The 23,400-nt window shown below is 37.9% G+C and overlaps 3 protein-coding genes across 3 annotated transcripts; 2 read left to right on the top strand and 1 right to left on the bottom strand.

Annotated features, from left to right (window-relative positions):
• The first annotated feature begins 1,638 nt into the window (after positions 1 to 1,638).
• Positions 1,639 to 10,398, top strand: HSP60-3A (heat shock protein 60-3A). Its single transcript, XM_010243925.2, has 18 exons — positions 1,639 to 1,798; positions 1,935 to 1,956; positions 2,289 to 2,420; positions 3,042 to 3,201; positions 5,427 to 5,602; positions 5,805 to 5,900; positions 5,996 to 6,100; positions 6,661 to 6,747; positions 6,887 to 6,976; positions 7,297 to 7,377; positions 7,462 to 7,530; positions 7,598 to 7,675; positions 9,153 to 9,248; positions 9,327 to 9,426; positions 9,501 to 9,604; positions 9,686 to 9,791; positions 9,910 to 9,988; positions 10,070 to 10,398. The coding sequence occupies exons 1-18, from the start codon at positions 1,761 to 1,763 to the stop codon at positions 10,173 to 10,175; spliced, it is 1,725 nt and encodes a 574-aa protein (XP_010242227.1). The 5' UTR covers positions 1,639 to 1,760; the 3' UTR covers positions 10,176 to 10,398.
• Positions 10,399 to 16,833: 6,435 nt separating this feature from the next.
• On the top strand, positions 16,834 to 19,342 carry LOC104586636 (putative leucine-rich repeat receptor-like protein kinase At1g68400). The gene is made up of 2 exons (XM_010243926.3): positions 16,834 to 18,173; positions 18,391 to 19,342. Exons 1-2 carry the CDS (start codon positions 16,904 to 16,906, stop codon positions 19,077 to 19,079), a joined length of 1,959 nt encoding a protein of 652 aa, XP_010242228.1. The 5' UTR covers positions 16,834 to 16,903; the 3' UTR covers positions 19,080 to 19,342.
• A 1,204-nt stretch (positions 19,343 to 20,546) lies between these two features.
• Positions 20,547 to 23,013, bottom strand: LOC104586676 (uncharacterized). Its single transcript, XM_010243979.2, has 3 exons — positions 22,477 to 23,013; positions 22,136 to 22,326; positions 20,547 to 21,016 (listed from the first exon to the last, which is right to left on the bottom strand). The coding sequence occupies exons 1-3, from the start codon at positions 22,894 to 22,896 to the stop codon at positions 20,839 to 20,841; spliced, it is 789 nt and encodes a 262-aa protein (XP_010242281.2). The 5' UTR covers positions 22,897 to 23,013; the 3' UTR covers positions 20,547 to 20,838.
• Between the last annotated feature and the right edge of the window lie 387 nt (positions 23,014 to 23,400).

Raw genomic sequence — 23,400 nt, 5'->3', positions numbered from 1 at the left:
GATTGGTGGTCATCCAATTTGGACTAAAATCATAGAAGAAATTAAATCCAATTTGAACATATTGGACGATCTAGACATTGAATTTGATTGGTCCAAAATAGTCAAAAGTATTCATTTGATTGGATTGAACCCGGTGCTTTTATAAAGATTTTATATTGGACTTATTGGAGTTAGGCCAAATCCCGTCCAATTGACACCCCTACTCACATGCACCCTTTATCTATTCCTACATTTGTATTGGCAATCAATTTTTAGCATTTTCAAGAGTCGCATCAACTTACTGCTTGCAAATTTATTTCCATGAAACCTCATTGTTTACTCTTTTTTTTTTATTTAATTTTTGTGAAAACAAATGTTCTCTAATGTGGATGAGAAATTGGTGGGTGTGGACTGGTGTGGACACCTTGTGGCGGGGACCTATCCACACCACACCACAGTCCACATTTGTTCTGAAGTGTGGATAGATTGTGTAGACTGAACCAGTCCACACTCACATGGCGTTCTGTAGGTTTGGTGTTGACTGGTGGTCCACACCATACTTTTTGAATCCATGTATCTCATATACATTTTATGGGAAATCTACATAGTCGATAATAAATGTTTAAGTTTTGCATTATATATGGTAAATAAATTGAAAAAAAAGGCATCAATAAATTAATATGTAAGCAATAATTGCATTTTTTAAATATTAAAAAAAGTAAAAAAATATATTTTAAATATTATTTTATTGATAAAAATGTTAAAAAATTAATATTTAAATAATGAAAAAGAGTGGAGAAGGAAAACCATATCGATAAAATATAAAAATTTTAATTTAAAAATTATTAAAAGATTAAATAAAATGAGAATAATTGAACCAATGTAACACAAGTGCATTATACTGAAACTTTCCCACAAACTATTCATACCATAGTGTGAACCATTCATGAGAAAATACTAAAAACGATAAATTGGGGTGTGGCCCGTCATTGCCCATGCTATTTTGTGGATAGGGACCATCCACACATAACAAAACACCATATCTTATTATGGACAGGATAAAAACAATCCCATCCACAATATTTACAAACTACCGAAAATCACCTAATTAATAGGAGCTTTAGCTAGAAAACTATGAATTCGATCCGGTGCAAATAATGCTATCAATTGGCAGGTCAGATTCGGTTCATAGAAGACTCAGACCCAACCCGATAAATAAATGTGTAGTGTCAGACACGAATCAAACCATATATGGATTGGTCTATAATTAGGACTATTGGCCTGATCCAACAATATTTATAATTGATAATTATACTTTTAACCTGTAATATCCCATTTCTTTTACGGTGAAGAAGAAAAAATTAGGTACTAGGGGTATCCTTATAATATGATAATCGGTTCGAAATAATCCAAACCCAATTATAATCGGCATACATAACACACACACAAAGTCAAAACCTATAAATTGGGTCGGTTTGGTTCGTGCCATTGACATTCCTAATATGTAAGTATGTGACCGTAATATGGAAAATAACACCAAAGTGCAACTCCCATAATTCTTCGCCTTATAGACAAGGTGGAACCGTGGAAGTGGAAAGTTGGAAACCGAGGAGAATATGCGGTGAATCCGAGAGGTGCATATAGTCTGGTGTACAAGCATTACATGTGGTTACAGTGATTTACCTCCAAAACCCTGTAAAAATCTCACCGAATAACCGGCGAAACCTAAAACCCTAACCATCTTAACCAAAACCTCTCTCTCTCTCTCTCCTCTTCCCGCCATGTATCGAGTAGCTGCAAGCGTATTCTCTTCGATCAGGTGTGTATGCGTCGTTTGAAGTCACCAAAACTTCTACTTTTTTCTGTAATTCATCGCCACCACCATTTCATTTCGTGTATATTTCGTTTGGATATTTTTAAAATTTTTATTACTCAAATTTCATGTTTTCCCACAGGTCGGCTACTTCGAAGAAACTGGTACTTTATCACTTTGTCACCACCTTTGGTTGTTATTATTTATTTTTTGGATTTTCCCTTCAATGTGGATTGATGCTGAGCTACTACTTGGAGGAACCATCTACATTCGATTAATAGTAAAAAAATTGCAATGATATGATGATCAACTATCATGTCTTCGCATCAATGCAAAATTTGGGTTCTGGCGTGCTCAATGTTGTTGCGTCCGGTCATTTTCATATGCATATTTTTTTTATCCTCTTTTTCATTAATGTTTCTACTTTAATGGGGAGGATTATCTAGTTTATGTCTATTTGAGTATGACTTTCTTGTTAATAATCTGTGGTGTAAAGGTATATAGTAGAGTTCTCCTTAGCAGAAACTATGCTGCGAAGGAGATCAACTTTGGGATTGGAGCTCGGGCGGCCATGCTACAGGGTGTTGCTGAGCTTGCTGAAGCAGTAAAAGTTACAATGGGGCCAAAGGTAACGTTTTTCTTCCTTCCTTTCTTTTTTTTTTTTTTCTTTTTTTTTCTTTCTGAGTGGCCTTCGGCAAGCAGCAAAACTAGCTAATTTTCAAGAAGCATTGGTGAATGTTTTTGAGAATTTAGAGAGATCATTATAGATAGTTTGATATGGAATATCCTATTCTAGGATACTGGTAAAAAATATCCTATTCTAGGATCTACAGTTGTTCTTTGTAATCTGTCATCAACCATATGCCATTTTGGGGAAGATCTACAGCATTCGCAGAAGTTGCATAGTTGCTATGTCCACATATAGAAATAGGTTCCACTTGTGGGGCTGGAAAACAGTTGAAGATGCTTTACTGTGAATATTTGGAAGGAAAATTAGAAGAAACAATTTTTTTTGGCAGGAAATTTCGTCTTCTAGGTTCAAGCAGGATTCTTATTGATATAATTAATTTCTCTTGAGGACTGAGGCCTATTATTACATAATATCCTAACACATCTGAGAAATGTTCTAGAGTCCAAGTGATACATGATTGTGTGTTATAAAGGCAAATGAAAGCCTTCAGGCTAGAATGAAGTTGCTGATATTTTTCTACTGCCTGCTGTCTTCTTTCCTTCTATCCATTCTATCTAGGGCCGTAATGTGATCATCGAGAAAAGTCGTGGAGGTCCCAAGGTAACGAAGGATGGTGTCACTGTTGCCAAAAGCATCAAATTCAAGGAAAAAGCTAAAAATGTTGGTGCAGACCTTGTAAAGCAGGTTGCCAAAGCCACTAATGCCACTGCAGGAGATGGTAACTTCTTAATGTTATTTCTTGTCTCTATGGTTAACCTGTTCCAATTTTACCAATTAATCCACCCCTTCCTGTTTTGTAACATGAAGGGGTTGAATTTACTCTATTTGTGCTTTTCGACCTCATACCAAGGTTCAAAGTATCGATACGTATCGTGCCGATGGATTCCTGATACACTCCTCCAGGGGTTGTATTGGGTCAGACACTGGTTCAGAGGGTAGCTGGGCCTTAAACCGGCCCCTCTGAACCAGTTTCGAAAAAAAAAAATAAAACCTAAAAAAATACCAATACAACCTTGCCTCATACAACAAGAGTTCATGCTTTTACTATTCCTTCTAGACACTTACTGAAAAATTTTCAACTAGAACAGGGTTACCTTATGGGAATTGCAAATAGATGCTCTAGTTATAGATAATACCTTTAATTAGGTCATGCATGCTAACTTTCTCAATGTTTTACTTGCCTTTAGTAGAGCAGAATGTCAGAAGAGGGTTCATGCTTTGTTATGGGCCCGGGCGTAGGATCTCGTCACGAGTCGGTCCACGGGGAGAACCTCGAGTTTCCCCTTGCCCCTCCCTTTTCGTGCAGACCCTATCGTGGCGACCTAAGGGGTGATTTGTCCAAGAGATCACCCTAACTCTCCTTTACTATTCTCTTTGACTGAAATTCTGGATGCCTTTATTCAATAATAGTGGCTCCTTAAATAGGAGATTACAAGAGTCCTGCTCTTAGGGAGACTCCTTGCTGAATAGGGAGACCTCCAACTCTATCTTGATAAGATAAGACTGATAAGATAAGATAAGTCTCTCTTAATCCTAATCTAATAAGATAAGATAATCTAATCTACTAACTTAATAAGATAAGATAACAAGATAGTCTAATCTAATCTGCTGAATGGATAAGACTGTTGTTGCCGAATTGGATAGGATGAGAACACCGGATCATTGCTGCTGCTGCTCCCAATACGCGTCCACATCATGCTTCCAGCTGTGTCTAGTTGGGACTTGGGATGAGCCAGAATTTTAGTGATGTAGTAAAATCAGAATAAAAAGGAAAGAGCTAACAAAAGTAGGATTATAAGACTATGAGAGTCCCAATGTTACACATCATGGACTATGAGAGTCCTCTATTGGCTGATTGGCTTCTCTTACTAAGGAATCAATTATGGAGTTTACTGATTTGGGCACCATCTGAACAAGGTCTTCATATTAGATGCCAAATGTTTGGTCTCTCATGGTGCATGCAAGTATAACAATAAATCTCTTTGATTGCCCATTTGTCCATCTGTAACAACCTGTGAATGTTACTCTACAATCAGCCTTTCCTAGTCCAGAGACTTGGCTAATCTCAGCTCTTGAAGAAGGGAGAGCAGCTCTGCATATCCAGAGTATCCTGTGCCAATGGGACCAGTGTAAATGATCAAGATTTCTCCTATGTTAAATTTGAATACTTTTTCAATCCCTGATCTCCTCTCCCCAAGTTCCCTAAGTTACATCAATCAGGATTGAGTTTTATGCTGCCTTGTCGAGGGGGATCCTAAAGGCATGAATTGTGTCTATTGAAGTTGATGAAGCCACATGTTGCCATCCCCTGACAATGTCATCAACAATGGCTATTGCTAGGGGTGGATATGAGCTGAGCTGAATTTATTTTTTCAGTTCGACAGAAAAGCAGAAGACTCAAATTAGGGCTTGAGCTTGACTCAAGCTAGAAATACTACCTCAAGTTCAGCTCGACTCAAAAGCTCATGTTCAACCTTGGATTGGCTCGACCTCAACAGTGAGCCAGGCTTCATATAAAAACTTAAAAATTATATTTATAATTTATTTCTTATTATACATATGAAAAGTTAAAAATATTATATATAAGCTTGATTAGGCTTGTGGGCTTCACAAGCTGAGCTTCTTACTATTTGTGCTTGTCTTAATTAGCAATTCAGCCTATATATTGGCCTCAAGCTCAGTTCAAAGCTCGATTTGTACCATGTTAAATCAAACTTTTTGTGAGCTGAGATTGAATGGATAGCGAATAGTTAGACTCGTGTCCACCCCTAGCTATTGCTGCATTTCAATTTATTGTTTGATGCATAGAATAAGAGCTTATGAAGTTACGATACTGATATCAGCATCTGATCTTGTGATTATTAATGAATATCTGATCTTTGTATGATGCATCCCTAAGTAGAAGTATCTAATCATGGAAGATATTCCCCCAATTGGCTACAGGTACCACTTGTGCAACAGTCCTCACTCAGGCGATACTTACTGAAGGCTGTAAGTCAGTGGCAGCTGGTTCAAATGTAATGGACCTGCGCCATGGTATTAATATGGCAGTAGATGCTGTCATATCTCACTTGAAAAGCAGAGCATTGATGATATGCACACCAGAAGAAATTGCCCAGGTACTAAAGCTTGTAAATAAATTTAAAGCTTATTTACTGTTATTTATCATCTTCAATGCTTTTATTTTCCATTTCCAACCTTTCTCTCTTTTTACTTTGTATTAATGCTGCATTCTAGGGGAATTTGTTTGTTATTCATATGCCTCTATTTGGTTTTTACACTTGCATATTCGCTGCACTGATTGATCATATCTCAAAACAGGTGGCAACTATCTCTGCAAATGGTGAACGTGATATTGGGGAATTGATAGCCAGAGCGATGGAGAAAGTTGGGAAGGAAGGTGCCATCACTGTTGCTGTAAGCACATATTCACTTATTTTTATTTCTAATCAAATGGAGTTTGTACAATTTGATACTAAGATACAATTTGTCTGAATTTGTAAATTTTGCAGGATGGAAATACTTTGGATAATGAATTGGAAGTTGTAGAAGGGATGAAGCTAGCTAGGGGATATATATCTCCTTATTTTATTACTAACGAGAAGACTCAGAAATGTGTAAGTAAAGATCAAATTTTTGTGGTTGTATACAATGTTTTACTTCAAACTCTAAATTATCAACTACTAAAAGTTTCTATTTGGTTTTATTAGAAACTTTCAAATTGCTGAGTTGTAAAAGATTCAACTATGCAAAGCAATAGAACCATCATATTTTTTACTATGTAATTTTTTAAATTCCTCTGAAAGAAGGATGCAGCTGATATAGTAAGGGCCATAAAGGGTGCAAGTTGGATGCCCAGTTTGAAGAATTTCTACTATATTGGGTTCAGGTCCATTGACCATTGAAATTTAATAGATTCCCAAACCCAACACAATCCAAGATTTACTTACCCATTACCCAATCCCAACCCCCCCCATCTAAGGTGTTGGGAAGGAGGAGTGGACCAGTTGCATTTTTTTCTTTAATTATTTTTGCTTGGAGGATGCAGCTGAGATCTAAGGTTTAAATGCTTTCATTTTTCACTTTTTACTTCCGGTGTTAACCACATTTTGTGACTGCACAAATGTGTGGTCAGAGGGTTTAACATGTTTGAATATTGCGATTCATTTGTAGGCAGGAATTGGAAAATCCTCTGATTCTCATTCATGACAAGAAAATTTCAGACATGAACTCACTCGTGAGAATATTGGAGTTAGCTGTGAGGGTAATGGCCTCTCTTCATGATGGATTATTTTCCCTGAGAGCATTTATCTTATTCTACCTTGTGCAATTGTGATTGAGGAACTTCTTTTAAAAGTTAAGTAATAATCTCTTGTTTCTCATGATCAATATTTCTATTACAGAAGAACAGAGCCCTTCTGGTTGTGGCTGAAGATGTTGAAGGTGATGCACTGGCAATGCTTGTATTAAACAAACACCGTGCTGGAGTTAAGGTAATCGATTATTTTCCATCTCTCTGTTGTATTTTATTTCCAGGTTGGGTGGTGCAAAACTTCCAGTATGTACCTTGTAGTGATGGGGTTCAGTATTTTAGTGATTGATGCTTTTTTTTTTGTCTTTCTCAAATAATCTTTTATTGTAGATTATGTGGTTTCCACGGGGCATACTGCTGCTAAGAATGACATTCTTGTTTCAAGCATGCATGATTTCATGCTTTTGTCTCTGTTCTGTGTCAAGCTCAGTTCATATCTTTAAATTATCGGCTTTCACAACTCACCAGAGAAAATTTTGGTGTTTTCTTCATTGACTGTAGGTTTGTGCCATCAAAGCCCCTGGTTTTGGAGAAAACAGGAGAGCAAATTTGGAGGATCTTGCCATTCTTACTGGAGGAGAGGTTAGATGCAATAAGCTACCTTAGTGTTTTTGTTGTAGATTTGCTAAAGGGATATAATGTAATATTCAATATACATATATGCAGGTTATCTCTGAAGATTGTGGTTTGAGTCTTGATAAAGTCCAAGTTGAAATGCTTGGGACTGCTAAAAGGGTATGTAATATGCATTTCTGCTTGCATTAACCTTCTATGGGAGTCAACTTATTTTTCTTTCTAACAGGTCACAATATCTATTGATGACACCATTATTCTACATGGTGGTGGTGACAAGAAACTGATTGAAGAAAGATGTGAGCAGGTAATCACTTCATCAACCAAAATTTTGTGCTTTTGTTTTTTTATCTGGTGCCTAAGTGAAGAGCAGAAAATTGAATAAAAGTATAAAACTTCAACTGTTTATCAGTGATTATGCCCAACATTTATGGTGACTAATGTGACATTTGGCTAGATTTTAATACATTTTCAGTGGTTTGGTTAACCTGTAGAATTATATGTACAATAAGCATGTTACCCTTCTTAGGGTACATGCATGTTTTTAATATTAAGATCTTTTCTATTTTTATGTAAGACTGCAGTATAAATGAAAAAGAAAATACGAAGATAATTAAGTTCACTTGGTAATTCTTTGTCCTACTGTGTTCTATTTCTAATCTGTGTTAAGGCCATTACCCGATGTTGTCCTGTCTATCTGGGGCCTTGGGAGGGGTAGATTGGATATGGACCTAACCTCCAGCATTTTTGCAGATTGACAACTCTCAGACTTGTGAAACCTGCATTCTCATACTTGTCAGCCTGAGATTTTACCACCATACCAAGCAGTGGCCCCTCATTTTTAGCTCATTTTATTCTTTATTTATCAAGGAAATTGCTTGTGTTGATGGAAATCATAGCCCAATGTTTATTGTTTGTTGTAAGACCTGTGTTATCACTTATCATGTATCTGAATTGCATGCCTAATTCTTAACAACTTAATATGTTCATTATTCCCTTTAGGAATTCTTGCTGCAGTCTAATTTTACACGTGTGACATGAAATGATGAAATTGATGTACCGTGACAGAAAATCATTTTGCTTGTTACTGAAGTTACCTTTAGTATTGATATTCCCCTCTGATTCATGGAAAAAAGGTTGCACATCAAGAGAGAACAGTAGAGAGATTCCTGATTTCCACATTTCCTTTGTTGAGATGTTAACCAAGATGGTTAGCATCTCCACCCCCTCCCAAAGAAACAGAACACCTCATTAAAAGAAGTGCGAACTCATTGGCAGATGGTCTAGCTAGACAAGGGGTGAACAGAAATTCTATATTTTGGGCTGTATTGTAATCGTTTTTTTGGTGTTCAATGGTTGTTGCCGGGAGCTAAGACTGTTTAGCTCCCTTGCTCTGTAACCATTCATATTAATAATTCTAATACAATTCACAGTTATTGATAAAAAAAAATCAATGTCGGATAATTCCATTTCTGCTTCCCTCAAGACCACCTATAAAGTGGAAAACTGAGGATGTGCAGTTCCATCTATGGTGTCCAAATTTCATAAACTGAAATACAGTTGGTGGATGTTGTCTCCACCCACTGACCTGGTATCAAATCCTGCCTTTACCCTCCCCAATCTCTCCAAGTTTTCCTAGCACAATGGAAAAGAAGAATAAGTAAATATGATGTTATTCAACCCGAATGCTAAGAGGAATATGTTTATTTAATCATGCGAACACCCATAAATAACAAAGCAATAGTGCTGAGAATGAAAAATACTAATACGAGTATGGTTAACAGCTTAGGACATCCATAGAGAAAAGCACTGCCATGTTTGACAAGGAGAAGGCACAGGAGAGGTTGTCAAAGTTATCTGGAGGTGTTGCTGTTTTCAAGGTTTATATCTATCCCTTACTGCAATCTGCATTGGCTAATATTTAGGTGCTTATATTAAAACTTTCCCATGTTTTTCAGGTAGGAGGGGCTAGTGAGGCAGAGGTTGGAGAAAGAAAAGATAGGGTTACGGATGCATTAAATGCTACACGGGCAGCTGTTGAAGAGGGCATTGTGCCAGGTAGAATTATAATTGTTATGCAATGGATAAACATGTTTCTTTATTCACAAACAGATCTTGATTGTTTTTGACAGGTGGAGGTGTGGCACTCTTGTATGCTTCAAAAGCACTGGAGAACCTTGAAACTTCAAACAGTGACCAAAAACGGGGAATCCAAATAATTCAGGATGCAGTGAAGGTCTGCTGCCTTTCTGATATCTGTCATTTTCAATGGTTATCTATAAATTGTTTCTTAAAATGGAGGGCTGGTTTGCTGTAGGCACCTACATTCACAATAGCTTCAAATGCTGGTGTTGATGGTTCGGTGGTTCTTGGCAAACTATTGGAACAAGAAGATTTTAATCTGGGCTATGACGCAGCTAGAGGTTTGGTCCTTTTTCGTTGTAACACAAGTTGAAATGTTTATTTGCTTTGCTTATTGACATTATTATAATTGATACAATGCTAACCTTGGTGCAATGGGTGTTTCCTGTGCTGAACCAGGTGAGTATGTTGACATGGTGAAGGCTGGAATTATAGATCCTCTCAAGGTCGTCAGAACTGCCTTAGTGGATGCTGCCAGGTGATATTCTATTTATGTAGGTATTCTTACAGATCTATAATCCTTCACTATACTTGAAAAATCTTTATTTTTGAATTGCAGTGTATCTTTACTATTGACAACAAGTGAGGCAGCAGTTGTGGACCATCCAGATGCAAGTAGCTCAGTGCCAAATCGTATGCCGGTAATGGATGATATGGATTACTGAAGGGGGCCAGGCCATGAATCAATTCAGGATGTTAAGCTTGGGCATTCTCTGGAATCTTTTTTCCCCTTTTAACTGATAGAAAAGAAAAGTTGGTCTCTTAATTCAAGTGTATTGGACTTTTAACATCATGATAAATCTGAGAAACAGAGAAGAGAACTGAAAGAGGAAGAAACAACATTGGTTGCGAAAAAGCATGAATGCAATAACATCAAAATTTTGTTTATATTGTTTTAGTTGAATGACATGCATTCCTGTTCTCCTGAATTTCAAAAACAAGGGAGGGAAATTGGAACATAATGAATCTAAAATGTAATTTGCTTGAAGATGATGAATGTTGTTTTTTATTTGGTTGGAGTAGGGCGCGTGGGCAAAAGCTGAAGCCGCTGTTACTTCACACCGGTTTATTTTAAGTATTGTTACGAAGTCAATGTCAAGGATTGGAAGCTGCAATAGACTCTTATGCTGTTAGGGGCCGACCCGTGATTAATAACAGTTGCGGAGCCCCACCCTTAATAGAGCACTGTTTGGTTCTGTTCGCGTTGTTTTTGTTTCCTATTTCCCAGGGCTAGCTGAGGATGAGGGAACACCAAACCTAAGGGGGAGAGATGAATCACAGAATCAGGCAATTATTATTAGTATTATTTTTGTTTGGGCTTCTTATGGTCTTGTGAAGAATGGGGAGAACGACATTTTATGGGGATTCATTCCTCACATTCTCTTGAACACCCTGGGCCCCTCTTGAGTGCCAATGGGACCCTTGTACCATAACTGTAGTACATGACAGCCGAACATCGAGGACGCCCTTGCCTCCAAGGTAGGGGTATGATGAAATATTTTGGGATATAGTAATCAACCAACCCAACATGACATTCAGAGCCATCAAGGACAGAGCTCTCAACCTACTTCATGACTTTTAACTATCAAGCAAAAGATAAAGTAAAATAAAATAAAAGAAAAAAAAACCCTAATTAATGACTGATCTACTAAAAGACAAATCAATAGGTTTTTCAGTTCAGCTACTATGAACCGCTGCCACACAAGCCGGGGAAGTCTGTTTAGTTTACCCCCTTTTCTTTTGCTTTTTTTTTCTTTGTTTAATTTTTTGTATTTAGAATTTTACAGAAAAGCAAATTATCACTATTCACTAGGGTACATTTATATTTAAACTATAAATATAATATAGTTATAATATATACGTTATATTTATATTTGGGCAGGTTCGGAATTGAGAGAAAAATTAGCATTAACTTTCTAGGCCAGTTAGTTTTGAATGAGCCCTACTCTCTCTTGAGGGCCGGGCTCGGGATTGAGCCTTAAAAAAATCTGTTAATGAAAAGTGAAAACCCGGCCTGGCCCGGCCATGAACAGGTTTAATATATATACATATATACTGCAAATTAGTCTCATCATCAATCAATTACCAAGTGCCAAAATTGAAGAATAACAATACCAAAAATTTGTTTTAGCCCAACGACCAATTTGGACTTTTGGTTGAGTTGAATATTCTCCCTCTTTTTGCGTAATTTAGCCCCCAATGAGAGAATTCCCAGCTCTTCCTATATGTCACTTGTCCTAATAATGTTTTATCTTCGTCAACAGAAGACAATAATACCAGACTAATAAACATTTGATGATTAGAGAGCCTGCAAATGGCGTCTGGTCATTGGTGAGGTTGATGTTTCAACTTTGAAGAGGTGCTTCAACGATTCTAAGGTTGTCTTCATCACCTTACTGGGAGGCTGTTATGTTATCAAGCAAAGGCAAATTCAGTTCTCTTCCTATAGCTTGTTTTGTTATGACAGAATGAAAGAAAAATTTGAATTTTTCTTAAGAAAATCCCAAAATAAGCGTTTGATTGGCCAATTAAATAAACTGACAGGGACCCACTACAGTATATTCTTAATTCCAAAAGTTGTCTTTTAAATAGTAGTTACTTTTCCTGTAAAATTATCTGAAACTGCAATATTTACTGCAAATTGCAAATGCAAAGTGGGGTAGCAGATGGGGCCTGGTAACTGCTTGTTTTACTAAAGTTTTTCTTGGCAATTATATACCCTTAAGAAAATAGAGATTTTCCTTCAATTTTTGCTTTTCTTTCACTGTCTCTTGGCAACCAAACAAAGGCTACAGTAGTGTGGTCATAACTACATTTTCTTTCCTCTTGTATCTATATTTGCATTCCAACCTAAAGTTTGTTCTGAAAAATTTCTTATGTTTTTTTGATTACATGTTTTTTACTTTCTCTGTTTTGTGTATCAATCAGAAAAAGTTGTCAAATATAGCTATAACATACCTTCTTTCCTTCAGATTCTTATGTATGTTTCTGATTAGTTTGCAGAAAAAGCACCAAGAGGCAATTAGTGGATTCCTAATTTGTCAAGGCTGAGCTTGTTTCTCTCCAAGACAGATATTTAAGCCTTTTCAGTTGAAATATTTTAGTTATTATTTTTTTGCTCTTTTACTGTTTTGCAGTGGAAGCTTTATTTTCCATCCATTCTAATTTATTTTTATGTAAAAGACAATTAGACAATGATAGCAAAGTTTTCATCACAAAAATGGAAAAACAGAGCCCAAATGTTTCACCCTTAATAATTTCCTGCCCCTTTTACATTCAAACAAATGAAGCCCAAAAGACAATTTTCTCTATCCAGTTTAATAGTATTGTCATTTATTCTCTTCACAAATTTCTTTTATAATTTTTCCCTCAGGTAGTCTAACTTTGACAATCTACAAATAAATACAAGAAAGGCAAGCACAGAAATAACTTTAGAATTTTACATGACTTTCATAGCTTTATATAGAAACTTCTTTTTATAAATTAGGGCATTCATTTAAAAAGGATTTATAATAAATTAGTATGAAAAAGATTTCCTGGGTCAGGTAGGGATATTCCCTACATAATTACTCCTACTCCAGCCATGTGGAAGAACCATCTAGCCGATTGGACCATCCATCATATACAGAGATAGCCACGTGTCTAATCCTATAGTCTACATCATGAACTCTATACCTTGCTTTTCTTTTCCCCTTTTTTCCCAACCACATAAATCAAATCAAAGTTCCAAAACATCCCGAGCTCAGTATTTAGATGTCTGTTCACTTGATCCATCTGGAATCAATTAATGTTTTTAGCCTCTAGTACTTGAAGTTCCCTTTGTAGATGTATGCTCACTTAGTTAAAAATAACCCCAGCAAAAATAACTGCAATCGCCCAAAAGTAATATCTAAAATGGGATGGGTCCATAGTGCCAAAGAACCAGATCAAAATGCCTCTTCAGCTCCTCGTGTCAACTAGTGAGTCCTTTCCAGGACCTACAAAAATATGGTCCGACATGTTCAATGCTCTATCATCTCCACAGCATGTAGTTCCATTTCTAGAGGGCCATCTGTGTCAGGGATGCAGGTCCCTCTTCATGCAAGAAAAGGCCCATCCTTGGTGCATTTCAATTTTCAACCATGCCATAAAACCCTACTTTAAGCTCCACAAAACCCCTCCATTCAAGGGTTGCATCTACATTTCCCATTTGATCTCTGCCCAAATATAAATATTAGAGCTCATATTCAAGACACCCTGTGAACAACTGCCAGTGGATCAAGTATATATCATTTCTCTTCATTAAGAAAAGGTTTTATTTGAAACACGTGGAAAGGAATTCTGAGCTGAATTTATTTCCATCAATTGAGGGTCAAGAGAACATGGGGACTCCTCTTTTAGCCCTAAATTAAGTTGTGATATGGCAGAAAATTGTTATTTTATTTATATCTGTTTTGAACGTAGAATACCCATCTCTTAAGGGGTGTTCATGAAAAAAAAAATCAAATCAAACCAATGAAACTGAATCGAAATATTCGGTTAATTAAATCATCCGGTTTAATGTTTAGGAAAAATTGAAGATACTTGATGTTACGCAATTCGGGCACTCCTAATTGACAGTCGACTGTCAGTGGGAATACTCCTAACTGACGATGGACGGTACCTGAGAAGAAGACGGTGAAGGATTCCCGGGGGACTTGCCCGGTGGGAATACTCCGATGCTTAAGTTAGAACACTTGAGAGAGCGGTAAGGAATGCAAAAAGAGCTAAGAGTGCAGGTAGCACTAGATCAATGAAAGTTTGAGATTAACTTAAGATACAAGATACCTTTTCCCCTTCGATCATGGGGCTCTTAAATATGGGCGTTCTTGTCAAATCGGGCATAACCGCCACCGAATCTCTGTTGCAGCCGTTATTTGCCAGGGCTGCGCAGGTAACCGTTGCAGAGTACTACCCAATCGGATGAGTGACACGTCCTGGAAAAGACAGACACGCCACTACCTATCGAGAGACGTGAGTGCAGTCTGTCGGACTGGCAGGGACTGCACCGTTAGTCAAGAGACGTGATGCAGCCTGATGGGTACGGTTTTGTCAGATAGAAGCTTCCTAAAAATGTCGCGTCGCTTAGTAGCGAGCTATCCCGTTACGAGCTGCCTTGTAGCAAGCTCCTAGAGGTACTTTGAGGTGATTCCGCCTGATGTTGCCTTTGGGGCAATTCTCCTACCTAAGTATTGGAGTGAGCTGGTTATCCTAGCTCGCGAGCTGGGATAGACTTGTCTTAGAGTATTCCCTTTCAGTACATCGGGGGTCCTTGAGCTCGCGCTGTAGCGAGCTCATCTTGTGGCGAGCTGTAATGTAGCAAGCTGTTCTGCGAGCTCGTTACTTAGTCGCAGCCAGACTGTTATGCTGAGTTATCGCTTGTGTTGAGTCACGTCCACGTGTCACCTTCTCAGGAGGTTGGGTCAAATCACCCTCCATCAATACTAGTTTGATTTCGGTAAACTAATACAAAAAACCAACAATTAATCAAATAGATCAATGTCTATATATTATATATTATTAATAATATAATATATTGCATATATTTTTGGTATTTATATTATAATTATATATTTATTGATAATGTATATTATAAATTTAAAAAAACCAAAAAATGAAGTGAACTGATTAATTGATTGGTTTTGATTTTCGATTTTTCAGAAACTAAAAGACCAGTAAAGTTTATAAAAAAGGCCAACGATTAACCAAATTGTGAGCACCTCTAGTCTCTTGATTTGGAATAGGGTTAAAACCTTTAGTTGCATCACTTGTCTTATGGGGCAAAATTATAATTAATGTAGATTTTAATGTTGGGGAAAAAAGTTTTGAGTGTACCCTTATAGGAGGTGGCCCATGTCCTAATATAGTGGTCCTCTTTTCTCTGAAAATTTATATGGTGCCCCCTCCATGAGAAAATCCTGGCTGGCTCTTGATAAATTTTGTACTTTGTAATACTTTTAGTCAAGGTAAAGACAATTACCCTAGCACTATTCCTACCAGCTATTTTGGGTCTTGAAAGGGGTAGGTTAGATATGGACATAACCTACCTTTGGAATTTTGTGTTCTTTTGTTGAGTGGTTGTTCTTAATTGAGAACTTGTCACCCCAATAACATTAACCATTTGAGTGGAGTTGTAAATTATGAAATTAGGTGAGAAAAAAAAGTTGATTGTAGGTTTATTTTAGAAGAAAGAATAATATTCATCAAGCTAGATGAGCCACAAACGGATTCTAAAATTGTTTAATTAACTATCCCGACATGTACCAGGATAGGGTGGGTCAGGTTTTGTATGTGTCCAATCATGTGGGGGTGGGGGGGGGGGGGTCAGATTTTTGTGCAATGTCAATACATTATAAATTTGGAATATGTTGTGTTATATGTCATTCTTAAACTTCCATGGAATCAGCATTTAAAATAATTTATATAGATAGATATTAAGGGGCCATTTGATGACCTTTTAGATGGTGATGGTGATGTTATTGAAAGAAAAATACTAAAGAGATTTTAAACTTAAAAAAAATGACTTAAAATTCAGGGATATTATTGATTTCTAATCAACTTTTTAGGGGCGGAATGATCATCCATCCCAATATCTTTCTTATCATGTTGCCCAAGTTTTGATAATGCATGTGTAAGCTTAGAATATTTTCAGCTTCTATTCCATATTCCAAACTGTAGACTTGTTCATGAATTGGGCTTAGGCTTAACAGACCTGGTTCAAAATCTGAACTCGAAGCAGTGTAAAATGTTAGCTAAATTTTCAACCGGGTTCACACAGACTTGCCGAGGCAGTTGAACATGGAGAAGTCAAAAGTTTTCCCGACATCAGGCTATTTCATCTCCACCAGAAAAAAACAATATTAAAAAAAAAAAACTTTGTATCTTTTCTAGAAATATTTACCCTATCCCTTTTTCGTACCATACTCGGACTGAGTTAGTTATTATATTCATTAATATTCCACTTTTTATCAGCCCCACATCTTGCACTGACGCCCAAAATGGGTCGGGTATTATCAATTCGGGTCCATTCTCAACCCGACCTGTTACGGTGCATGATGCATCTGTACGCTGAAAAATTCCTCGCAGTTCGATTCGAACAATCCAGATTGCATCCAGCGGTTTATCCATCGTTTCTTTTAACCTTTTTTTTCCTTTAATTTTTACTGCTAGCCTGCATTGCATATTAGCCACTTGTCCAGACTCCCAAATCCTAAATTCCTAATGTAACGTTAATAAACGTCATTTTACCTTTTTGTCCTTTTCTTTTCCTTCTATTATATGAACTAGTACAGAACTGTCTCCCTTGTTTTGTTTTCTCTCTACCTAAACCCTCACCTCCCGCACACAAGGAACAGAGCAACTTACGAGAGCACCCATGAAGCTCTGGACTCTGCTCACAGTCTTCCTGCTCTCCTTCTTCTTCTCCTTTCTGTCCCTCTGTTCTCTCTCCTTCTGTAATCCTGATTTCGACGCGCTTTTAGATTTCAAGTCTGCTTCTGACCACTTCAACTCCCTCTCCTCCTGGTCCAACTCGTCAGACCCCTGCTCCGGCTCATGGCTCGGCGTCAGCTGCAGCAAAAACAACCGCCGTGTTACCCGCCTCATCCTCCAGAATCTCAACCTTACCGGCCCCATCCACAGCCTAACTCCCCTCACCCACCTCAGACTTCTCAGCCTCAAAAACAATGTCCTCTCCTCTTCCTCCTTGAACTTCTCCCCCTGGACCAACATGAAGCTGCTCTTCCTCTCCCACAACCAATTCTCCGGTAACTTTCCCGCTGGCATTTCCCAGCTCCATCGTCTCCGCCGCCTCGACCTCTCCCACAACCGTCTCTCAGGTCACATTCCCATGGTCGAGCTTAACCGCTTGCCGCACTTGCTAACTCTTCGCCTGGAAGCCAATTCTTTCAGTGGAACACTATCCTCGCTCTTTGTCCCGGTTATAGACTTGAACGTTTCAAGCAACAATCTTTCCGGCCAAATTCCGGTATCTCTTTCCTCGTTCGCAGCTTCTTCATTTGCCGACAACAAGAATCTCTGCGGGAAGCCGTTACCGTACAAGTGCTCGAATCGAACGATCCTGAGTGATCCGGTCCCAGTGAAGATCTCCCAGGAACAAGGAAAGAAGCTGAGTCATCGTGTAGTACTTGCCATTGTAGTTGTGGATGTGTCGGTGGTCGTGGCGGTGATTGTTGTTTTCTACTGCTGCTGGAAGCGACGAACCAGACATTATCAGAGAGGCGTTGGCGGAGAGAAAATGAGGAGAGAACCAGAGAAGAGACACGGGTATGGGTATGAAGGAAGGTACCGCGGATGGAGCCTGCGTGAGGATGAGGAGACGGTCATCTTCGAAGGGTGCAAAAAGGGTCTAAGAGTGGATGATCTTTTGAAATCTTCGGCGGAGATGCTGGGGAAGGGGATTGTAGGGACCACTTACAAAGTAGTGATGGACGGTGGGGATGTCTTCGTGGTGAAGCGGGCGAGGGAAAGGAGGAAGAGGAAGGAGTTCGATGGGTTGCTGAGAGAGATTGGTAGGCTGAGACATTCCAATATCGTCAACCTCAGAGCTTACTTGTGCTCCAAAGAAGAGTTGCTGCTTGTCTACGATTACCTCCCAAATGGAAGCCTCTACTCTCTCTTACACGGTCTGTTTCTGTTTGTTCACTACCTACTTGAATATCATTCCTTCTTCTTCTTCTTCTTCTTCTTCTTCTTCTATGAATTATTATGAATAAAAGATGTAAGCCTGAATGATGAAATTTACAGTCAGAGAATGAATTGAGGATCTAATAATTCCCAAGCTCCATGCAATTTCTTCTTTGAATCAGTGACGAACTAACAGAGAATTGAAGAACGTTGCAGGAAATCGAGGACCCGGAAGAACTCCACTAGATTGGACTACAAGGCTTAAACTGGTGTCTGACTCAGCTAAGGGACTGGCATTCCTGCACAGCGAATGCAAATCGAAGCTGGAACACGGACACCTGACATCGTCGAACATCATTATTGATCAAGCGGGGAATGCCTGCATTTCTGACTTCGCGCTGCACCAGCTCTTCCTCGCACCATCAACATCATCAAACAATGCGTACAAGGCCCCGGAATTAACGCTTAATAACAACTGCAACATAAACAACTCAAGGAAAATCAGCAATAAATCCGATGTTTATAGCTTCGGAGTCATTCTGCTGGAGATACTGACAGGGAAAATGGCAACAATAAGCGAAGGAGAAACATGTCTAGCCAAGTGGGTGCAGCGTGTTGTGAGAGAGGAATGGACGTCGGAGGTGTTTGATATTGAGCTACTGCGATACAAAGGCATGGAAGAAGAGATGATGGCCCTGCTGCAAGTGGCCTTGCTTTGCTTGGCCCCAATGCCACAAGATCGTCCTAAGATGAGTGTGGTGCATAGGATGATCGACGATATCAGGGCGAGGGGACGTAGAAACCTGAGGACGACCCTTTCTGTTTCTCCCCTAAATATTGGGCCCTCTTCTGATTCTTCTCCTTCTCTGTCAGAGGATACCCCCAACTTCACTAGCAGCAGCTGAGCTCTAGATGATGGATTGCCTCTTAAATTAAATTAAATTAAATTTCTAGCTAGCCATGCGACGACCCGAGTCCCATCCATTAATGGAGAATCTGCCTAGCTAGCTATATTAATTAGTTTTATATTAATTCAACCGTGTGGCTGTATCTCGATATTTAGTTTTATTATCCATTTTGATGGAGAAAATCTTCATTGTTTGTAATAATTATCACTATTTATTGTTTTTGTTTATTTTGTTCTCTACATGAATTATTAATTTGCTTACTCAACGCATTTGAAGTCTGCAGGGTTTAATTTTCATCATTTATCAGATACTTGGGGGTGGGGGTGTCCAGTCCACTACTACTTTTTCGTCATCACCTTCTTCTACAACTGCTGATGAGCAAATTGAAGATTGGGTTTCGCATGCTGTTGGGTTAGAAAATGACAAGAGGAGATCTGATCTGATAGATTTAAATATATATGGAGAGAGAGAGAGAGAGAGAGAGTGAAGAAGAAGATGAATCCAAAAAGGGTTCACATGATTCTTGATTTTATGCATGAAAGGTTAGTAAAGATGGGTCAGTTCCATTAATAGGGTGTGAATGGGTTGGCGCCGGGCCCCTGTCCCCTGCCCTCAAACTCTAGAGCAAGAGGCTTTACGTTTTAGGTAGAGACCGACCGACCTATTTCTACTTTCTATCACCCCAGGGCCCAGGGCCCAGTCCATGTTCCCAATAGTTTATGAATTTATTCTTTTCTTCTGCTTTTGGTTATTTATTTTTTTCTTTTTAATTATTCAACCTTTTGGATTTTGGTCAGTCTTGTTGACATCTAAAGTTTCCATTTTTATTATTTTTTCAGAAAATTAAGTAAAAAAGGAGAATGAAGAGCCTTGACTTAGTGTTTAATGTTGACAGCCATTAAAATTAATTTGGTGGAACGAGGAAGGATAGCTAGCTAGCTAGCACTACGCTCCACTCTCTTAGCCTTGTGAAGAATACTGTATGTGGAATTAATGTTCCCCGAGTATGATGATGTAGGGGCTCAAATAAAGGTATATAATCAATTAATTTGCTTAATTTTCTCTACCCAAAAAAATCAAATAATTTGCATTCTAGGTTATATGTTACGAGGAAGTTGCGGATGGGAGCTAGGCTGGTCCACAAACATCAAACACTGCTTGCAGTTGCAGGACCTCTCACAATACTCTTATTTTGTGAGAAATAACATACTCGATGCATCCATATCACATATTATTTTATTTTTTCAAATTAATAAACGTTTTATCAAAGCGAGAAAAAAAAGTAGAGAGAGAGAGAGAATATATATATATATATATATATATATATATATATATATATATGGCTGTCAATGGAGAAAGTTTGGTCTAGGCTGCTCTTTGAGCTGTCTTGGGCACCATGGTTTTTAAGACTGGACCGGATGGTCAGGTGACTAGTTCCATTTTTCTTCAAAATTGGAATTTTGCTAAAAATACATTCATTTGAAATAATGGAATAATAAAAACACTACCTCTCATCCAGAAAAAGAGAGAAGAAATGATGAGTAATCTGTCTCTCTCTCTCTCTCTATAACAATTTAACAAGCTGCATTTGAAGTAACGAGAATAATATGGGATTCAATATATGGCACAACAGTACAAACAAGAGAGCACTCAATATTAATTAAAGAAATGTAAGTTGTCACTATATGCCTTTGTTTTTTCTTCTTTAAAGCTGAAGAATGGAATCTACCATAAGCTTATTAGCAGCTACCTTATTCTAAATTTTTGGTTGTGGAAATTGCATGCCGCCTCCACTTTGTTTTCCATACGTTACTTCTGTATCTTGCAGGCCTTGTTGGTGGGAGAAGATACTGTAATCACATATATATTTTGGCTTTTCCGCTGAACATGGTTGATGATCATCACTGACTTTTTCTTCAGGCGTTGAATCAAAACTACATACAATTCATTAATTAATGGAGTAAAATAATTAATCACCAACAAATTGACACAACTCGAAGATAAATGAGAAATAGTTTGTTTTTAATGTTTGTGCCTATATTTATCCTAGTGCATTATGAATATCATATTCAACGATTTTGTTACAACAACCAGAAACTGGTATCGTGTTTTTTTGGTGAACCTAGGCTCAGTTTGTTCATATATATAGTGCAAATTTTTTGCATTAGTACTGTAAATGTATGAAAGTGCAAACAAGCTAGGTGTAAATTTTGCTTCACTTATGCTTATGATTTGAATTGGGATCTGTTCCTCACAGAATGCATCTCACACTGACCTGATCACAGCACGTTTAGCCGTGCATCTGAAATAACTTCCTACTTGAAAATATTTATTCATGGGAAGATGTTTCTAATGCATAGTTGAAATGTGTTGTAAGGTCGGTATGAGGTGCACTCTGTGAGAAGCATATCCCAACTCCATTGTCTTGCTTGTGAGAAGTAAAATTAGGGGCAATTTGGGTGGGCTCGGGCTGATGATTTACTGAATTTTGAATGCTTTTTGGGCCCGATGCTTTGTAAATTGTTCAAATGGGGTTCCCCGCTTGCACCCTTGTAAAATGATGTGGTTCCCACTTCCCACCTTATATAAAAGAAAAAGGGAGGTAAGGAGAGAATCACTTGTATTTGGGAGTGAGGTAGAAAGTAAGATGGTGCGATCCCCACTTTGCATCAATTTTCGAGATGCAAGATTTGCGTTTCTAACAAATACAAATGAGAGTAAAAGTATAACTTAATGTATAATAGATAGGAGCATAACTCATATTTAAAAACAAACGGATGCAATACTGAACCAGTGCAAAATTTGTATTCGGTTTAAATTTGCACTATTAAGTTTGGCTCTTTTACTTGCAAGCAGAAAGTGCCTCATTCTTTGAGACGACGTTCTAACTTCTAATAATTAAACATCTCAAGACCGGGTTATCATGCAACTACATGTATTCTATCTATTAGAAGACATATTTGGTGCTATCTAATCCTTATCCACAATGCGAATAAATTCGTAGAATTAGATACGTACAGGCAAGGAAAAGAAAATTGAACTAGTTAATTTACCTGAATACTTGCACATTATTGTTTGCAGGAGGCATGTTATTGAAATAAACATTTATTTCTTGATCAGAGGAGTTGAAATCGAAAGGAGGCTTAATGTCTTCAAATTCTTGTAAAATGAAACTAGTGTAAGCATTTGCGGTTTGATCATCACCAAAGTTTTCCATGCTTCCTCCATTATAAGCATTAATTGGCTGTCAAGATACACAGAGCTTGCTAAGTGCTAATTACTTCCATGAATCAACCTATTTTATTTCTGGGAAGCAGGAATCATGAGATGAATTAAATAGTAAAAATAAAATCAACAGGATTAATGATGGCTACACAACACACCATTTTCTTACCAGTGATGAAGATGAAGCAATTTGAAACCATCGTAACTGTTGTAGCTTCTGGGATTCTTCCTGTTGTCGATAGTAAGATAGTTGTTGGTTGATGATATGAAGCTCCTTCTTGTAAGCATCTATCTGGGAAATAAGTTTGTGGACAAGACCGAAGGAACCCAGCACTGGATCAACCCTTCTTGCCTCAGCCTCGAACATTATTGACTGAGCGGCTGCTTTCCTTTGATATGGCTCTATGTTTCTCAAAATCCTTACGATGTTGGCAACACCATACAGTTTGTGAACGTTGACAAAGTCTTGATACAGTTTAGCAGGAAAATACTGCGCCAAGGGGCAGCCTTTCTTACACTTCTTCCGCTGGTGCTTGCATGCAGCACAGCCATGGCCTGCATGACCAGTACTCTTTTCATTCATTTTCATATATAGCTTGGATCGATAGCTGGATATGTAATACAAGATTAAAGTAAGAGGGCAATGAATAACGCAGAATGAAATCGATCGACGAGATACTGAATATATAGATAGAGAACAAGGAAGGGAATAAAGCAGGAGTGATGGGAGTAATTTCTATTTCTATTCACGAAATATGCATTTGGAGTGAAGAGGAGAATTCATGAAGGACAAATAAAGAAACTAAAATATATTGTTAATTTATGAAATAAATGTGGTGAAACGAATCCAAACGGAGTTGATTTAATTGCCATAATGGGAATTGATGTGATTCAAGATTTGGGTTTCTATTTAGTACAGTGAGGTAGGGTTGTTGATAGCTATTCAGCATAGACTACTGGACCTATTCACGCCCATGCTTTGGTTTTTAGTAAAAATAAACTGATACGTAGTTACTAATTTACCCATTCTCATGGTAACGTGGCATTCTCAGAATTTCTCTCATCACAACAGCTAAAGTTTTTCCCTTTTGAT

The sequence above is a fragment of the Nelumbo nucifera genome, chromosome 6 (genome assembly GCF_055504915.1).
Source record: "Nelumbo nucifera cultivar China Antique chromosome 6, China Antique-T2T, whole genome shotgun sequence".
Lineage (NCBI taxonomy): Eukaryota > Viridiplantae > Streptophyta > Magnoliopsida > Proteales > Nelumbonaceae > Nelumbo > Nelumbo nucifera.
The sequence above is the reverse complement of the archived record's forward strand: the minus strand, read 5'-3'. Positions and strand labels throughout refer to the sequence as shown.

What these genes read in the sequence shown, in the direction of transcription:
- HSP60-3A (XM_010243925.2), top strand. Translation starts at nt 1,761, where the DNA reads ATGTATCGAGTAGCTGCAAGCGTATTCTCTTCGATCAG. An exon ending in AGCGTATTCTCTTCGATCAG is followed by an intron (nt 1,799 to 1,934) that starts GTGTGTATGCGT and finishes GTTTTCCCACAG; the next exon opens with GTCGGCTACTTCGAAGAAAC. An exon ending in CGGCTACTTCGAAGAAACTG is followed by an intron (nt 1,957 to 2,288) that starts GTACTTTATCAC and finishes TGTGGTGTAAAG; the next exon opens with GTATATAGTAGAGTTCTCCT.
- LOC104586676 (XM_010243979.2), bottom strand. Translation starts at nt 22,896, where the DNA reads ATGAAAATGAATGAAAAGAGTACTGGTCATGCAGGCCATGGCTGTGCT. An exon ending in TTGCTTCATCTTCATCACTG is followed by an intron (nt 22,327 to 22,476) that starts GTAAGAAAATGG and finishes GTATCTTGACAG; the next exon opens with CCAATTAATGCTTATAATGG. An exon ending in AATAATGTGCAAGTATTCAG is followed by an intron (nt 21,017 to 22,135) that starts GTAAATTAACTA and finishes AATTGTATGTAG; the next exon opens with TTTTGATTCAACGCCTGAAG.
- LOC104586636 (XM_010243926.3), top strand. Translation starts at nt 16,904, where the DNA reads ATGAAGCTCTGGACTCTGCTCACAGTCTTCCTGCTCTCCTTCTTCTTC. An exon ending in CCTCTACTCTCTCTTACACG is followed by an intron (nt 18,174 to 18,390) that starts GTCTGTTTCTGT and finishes AGAACGTTGCAG; the next exon opens with GAAATCGAGGACCCGGAAGA.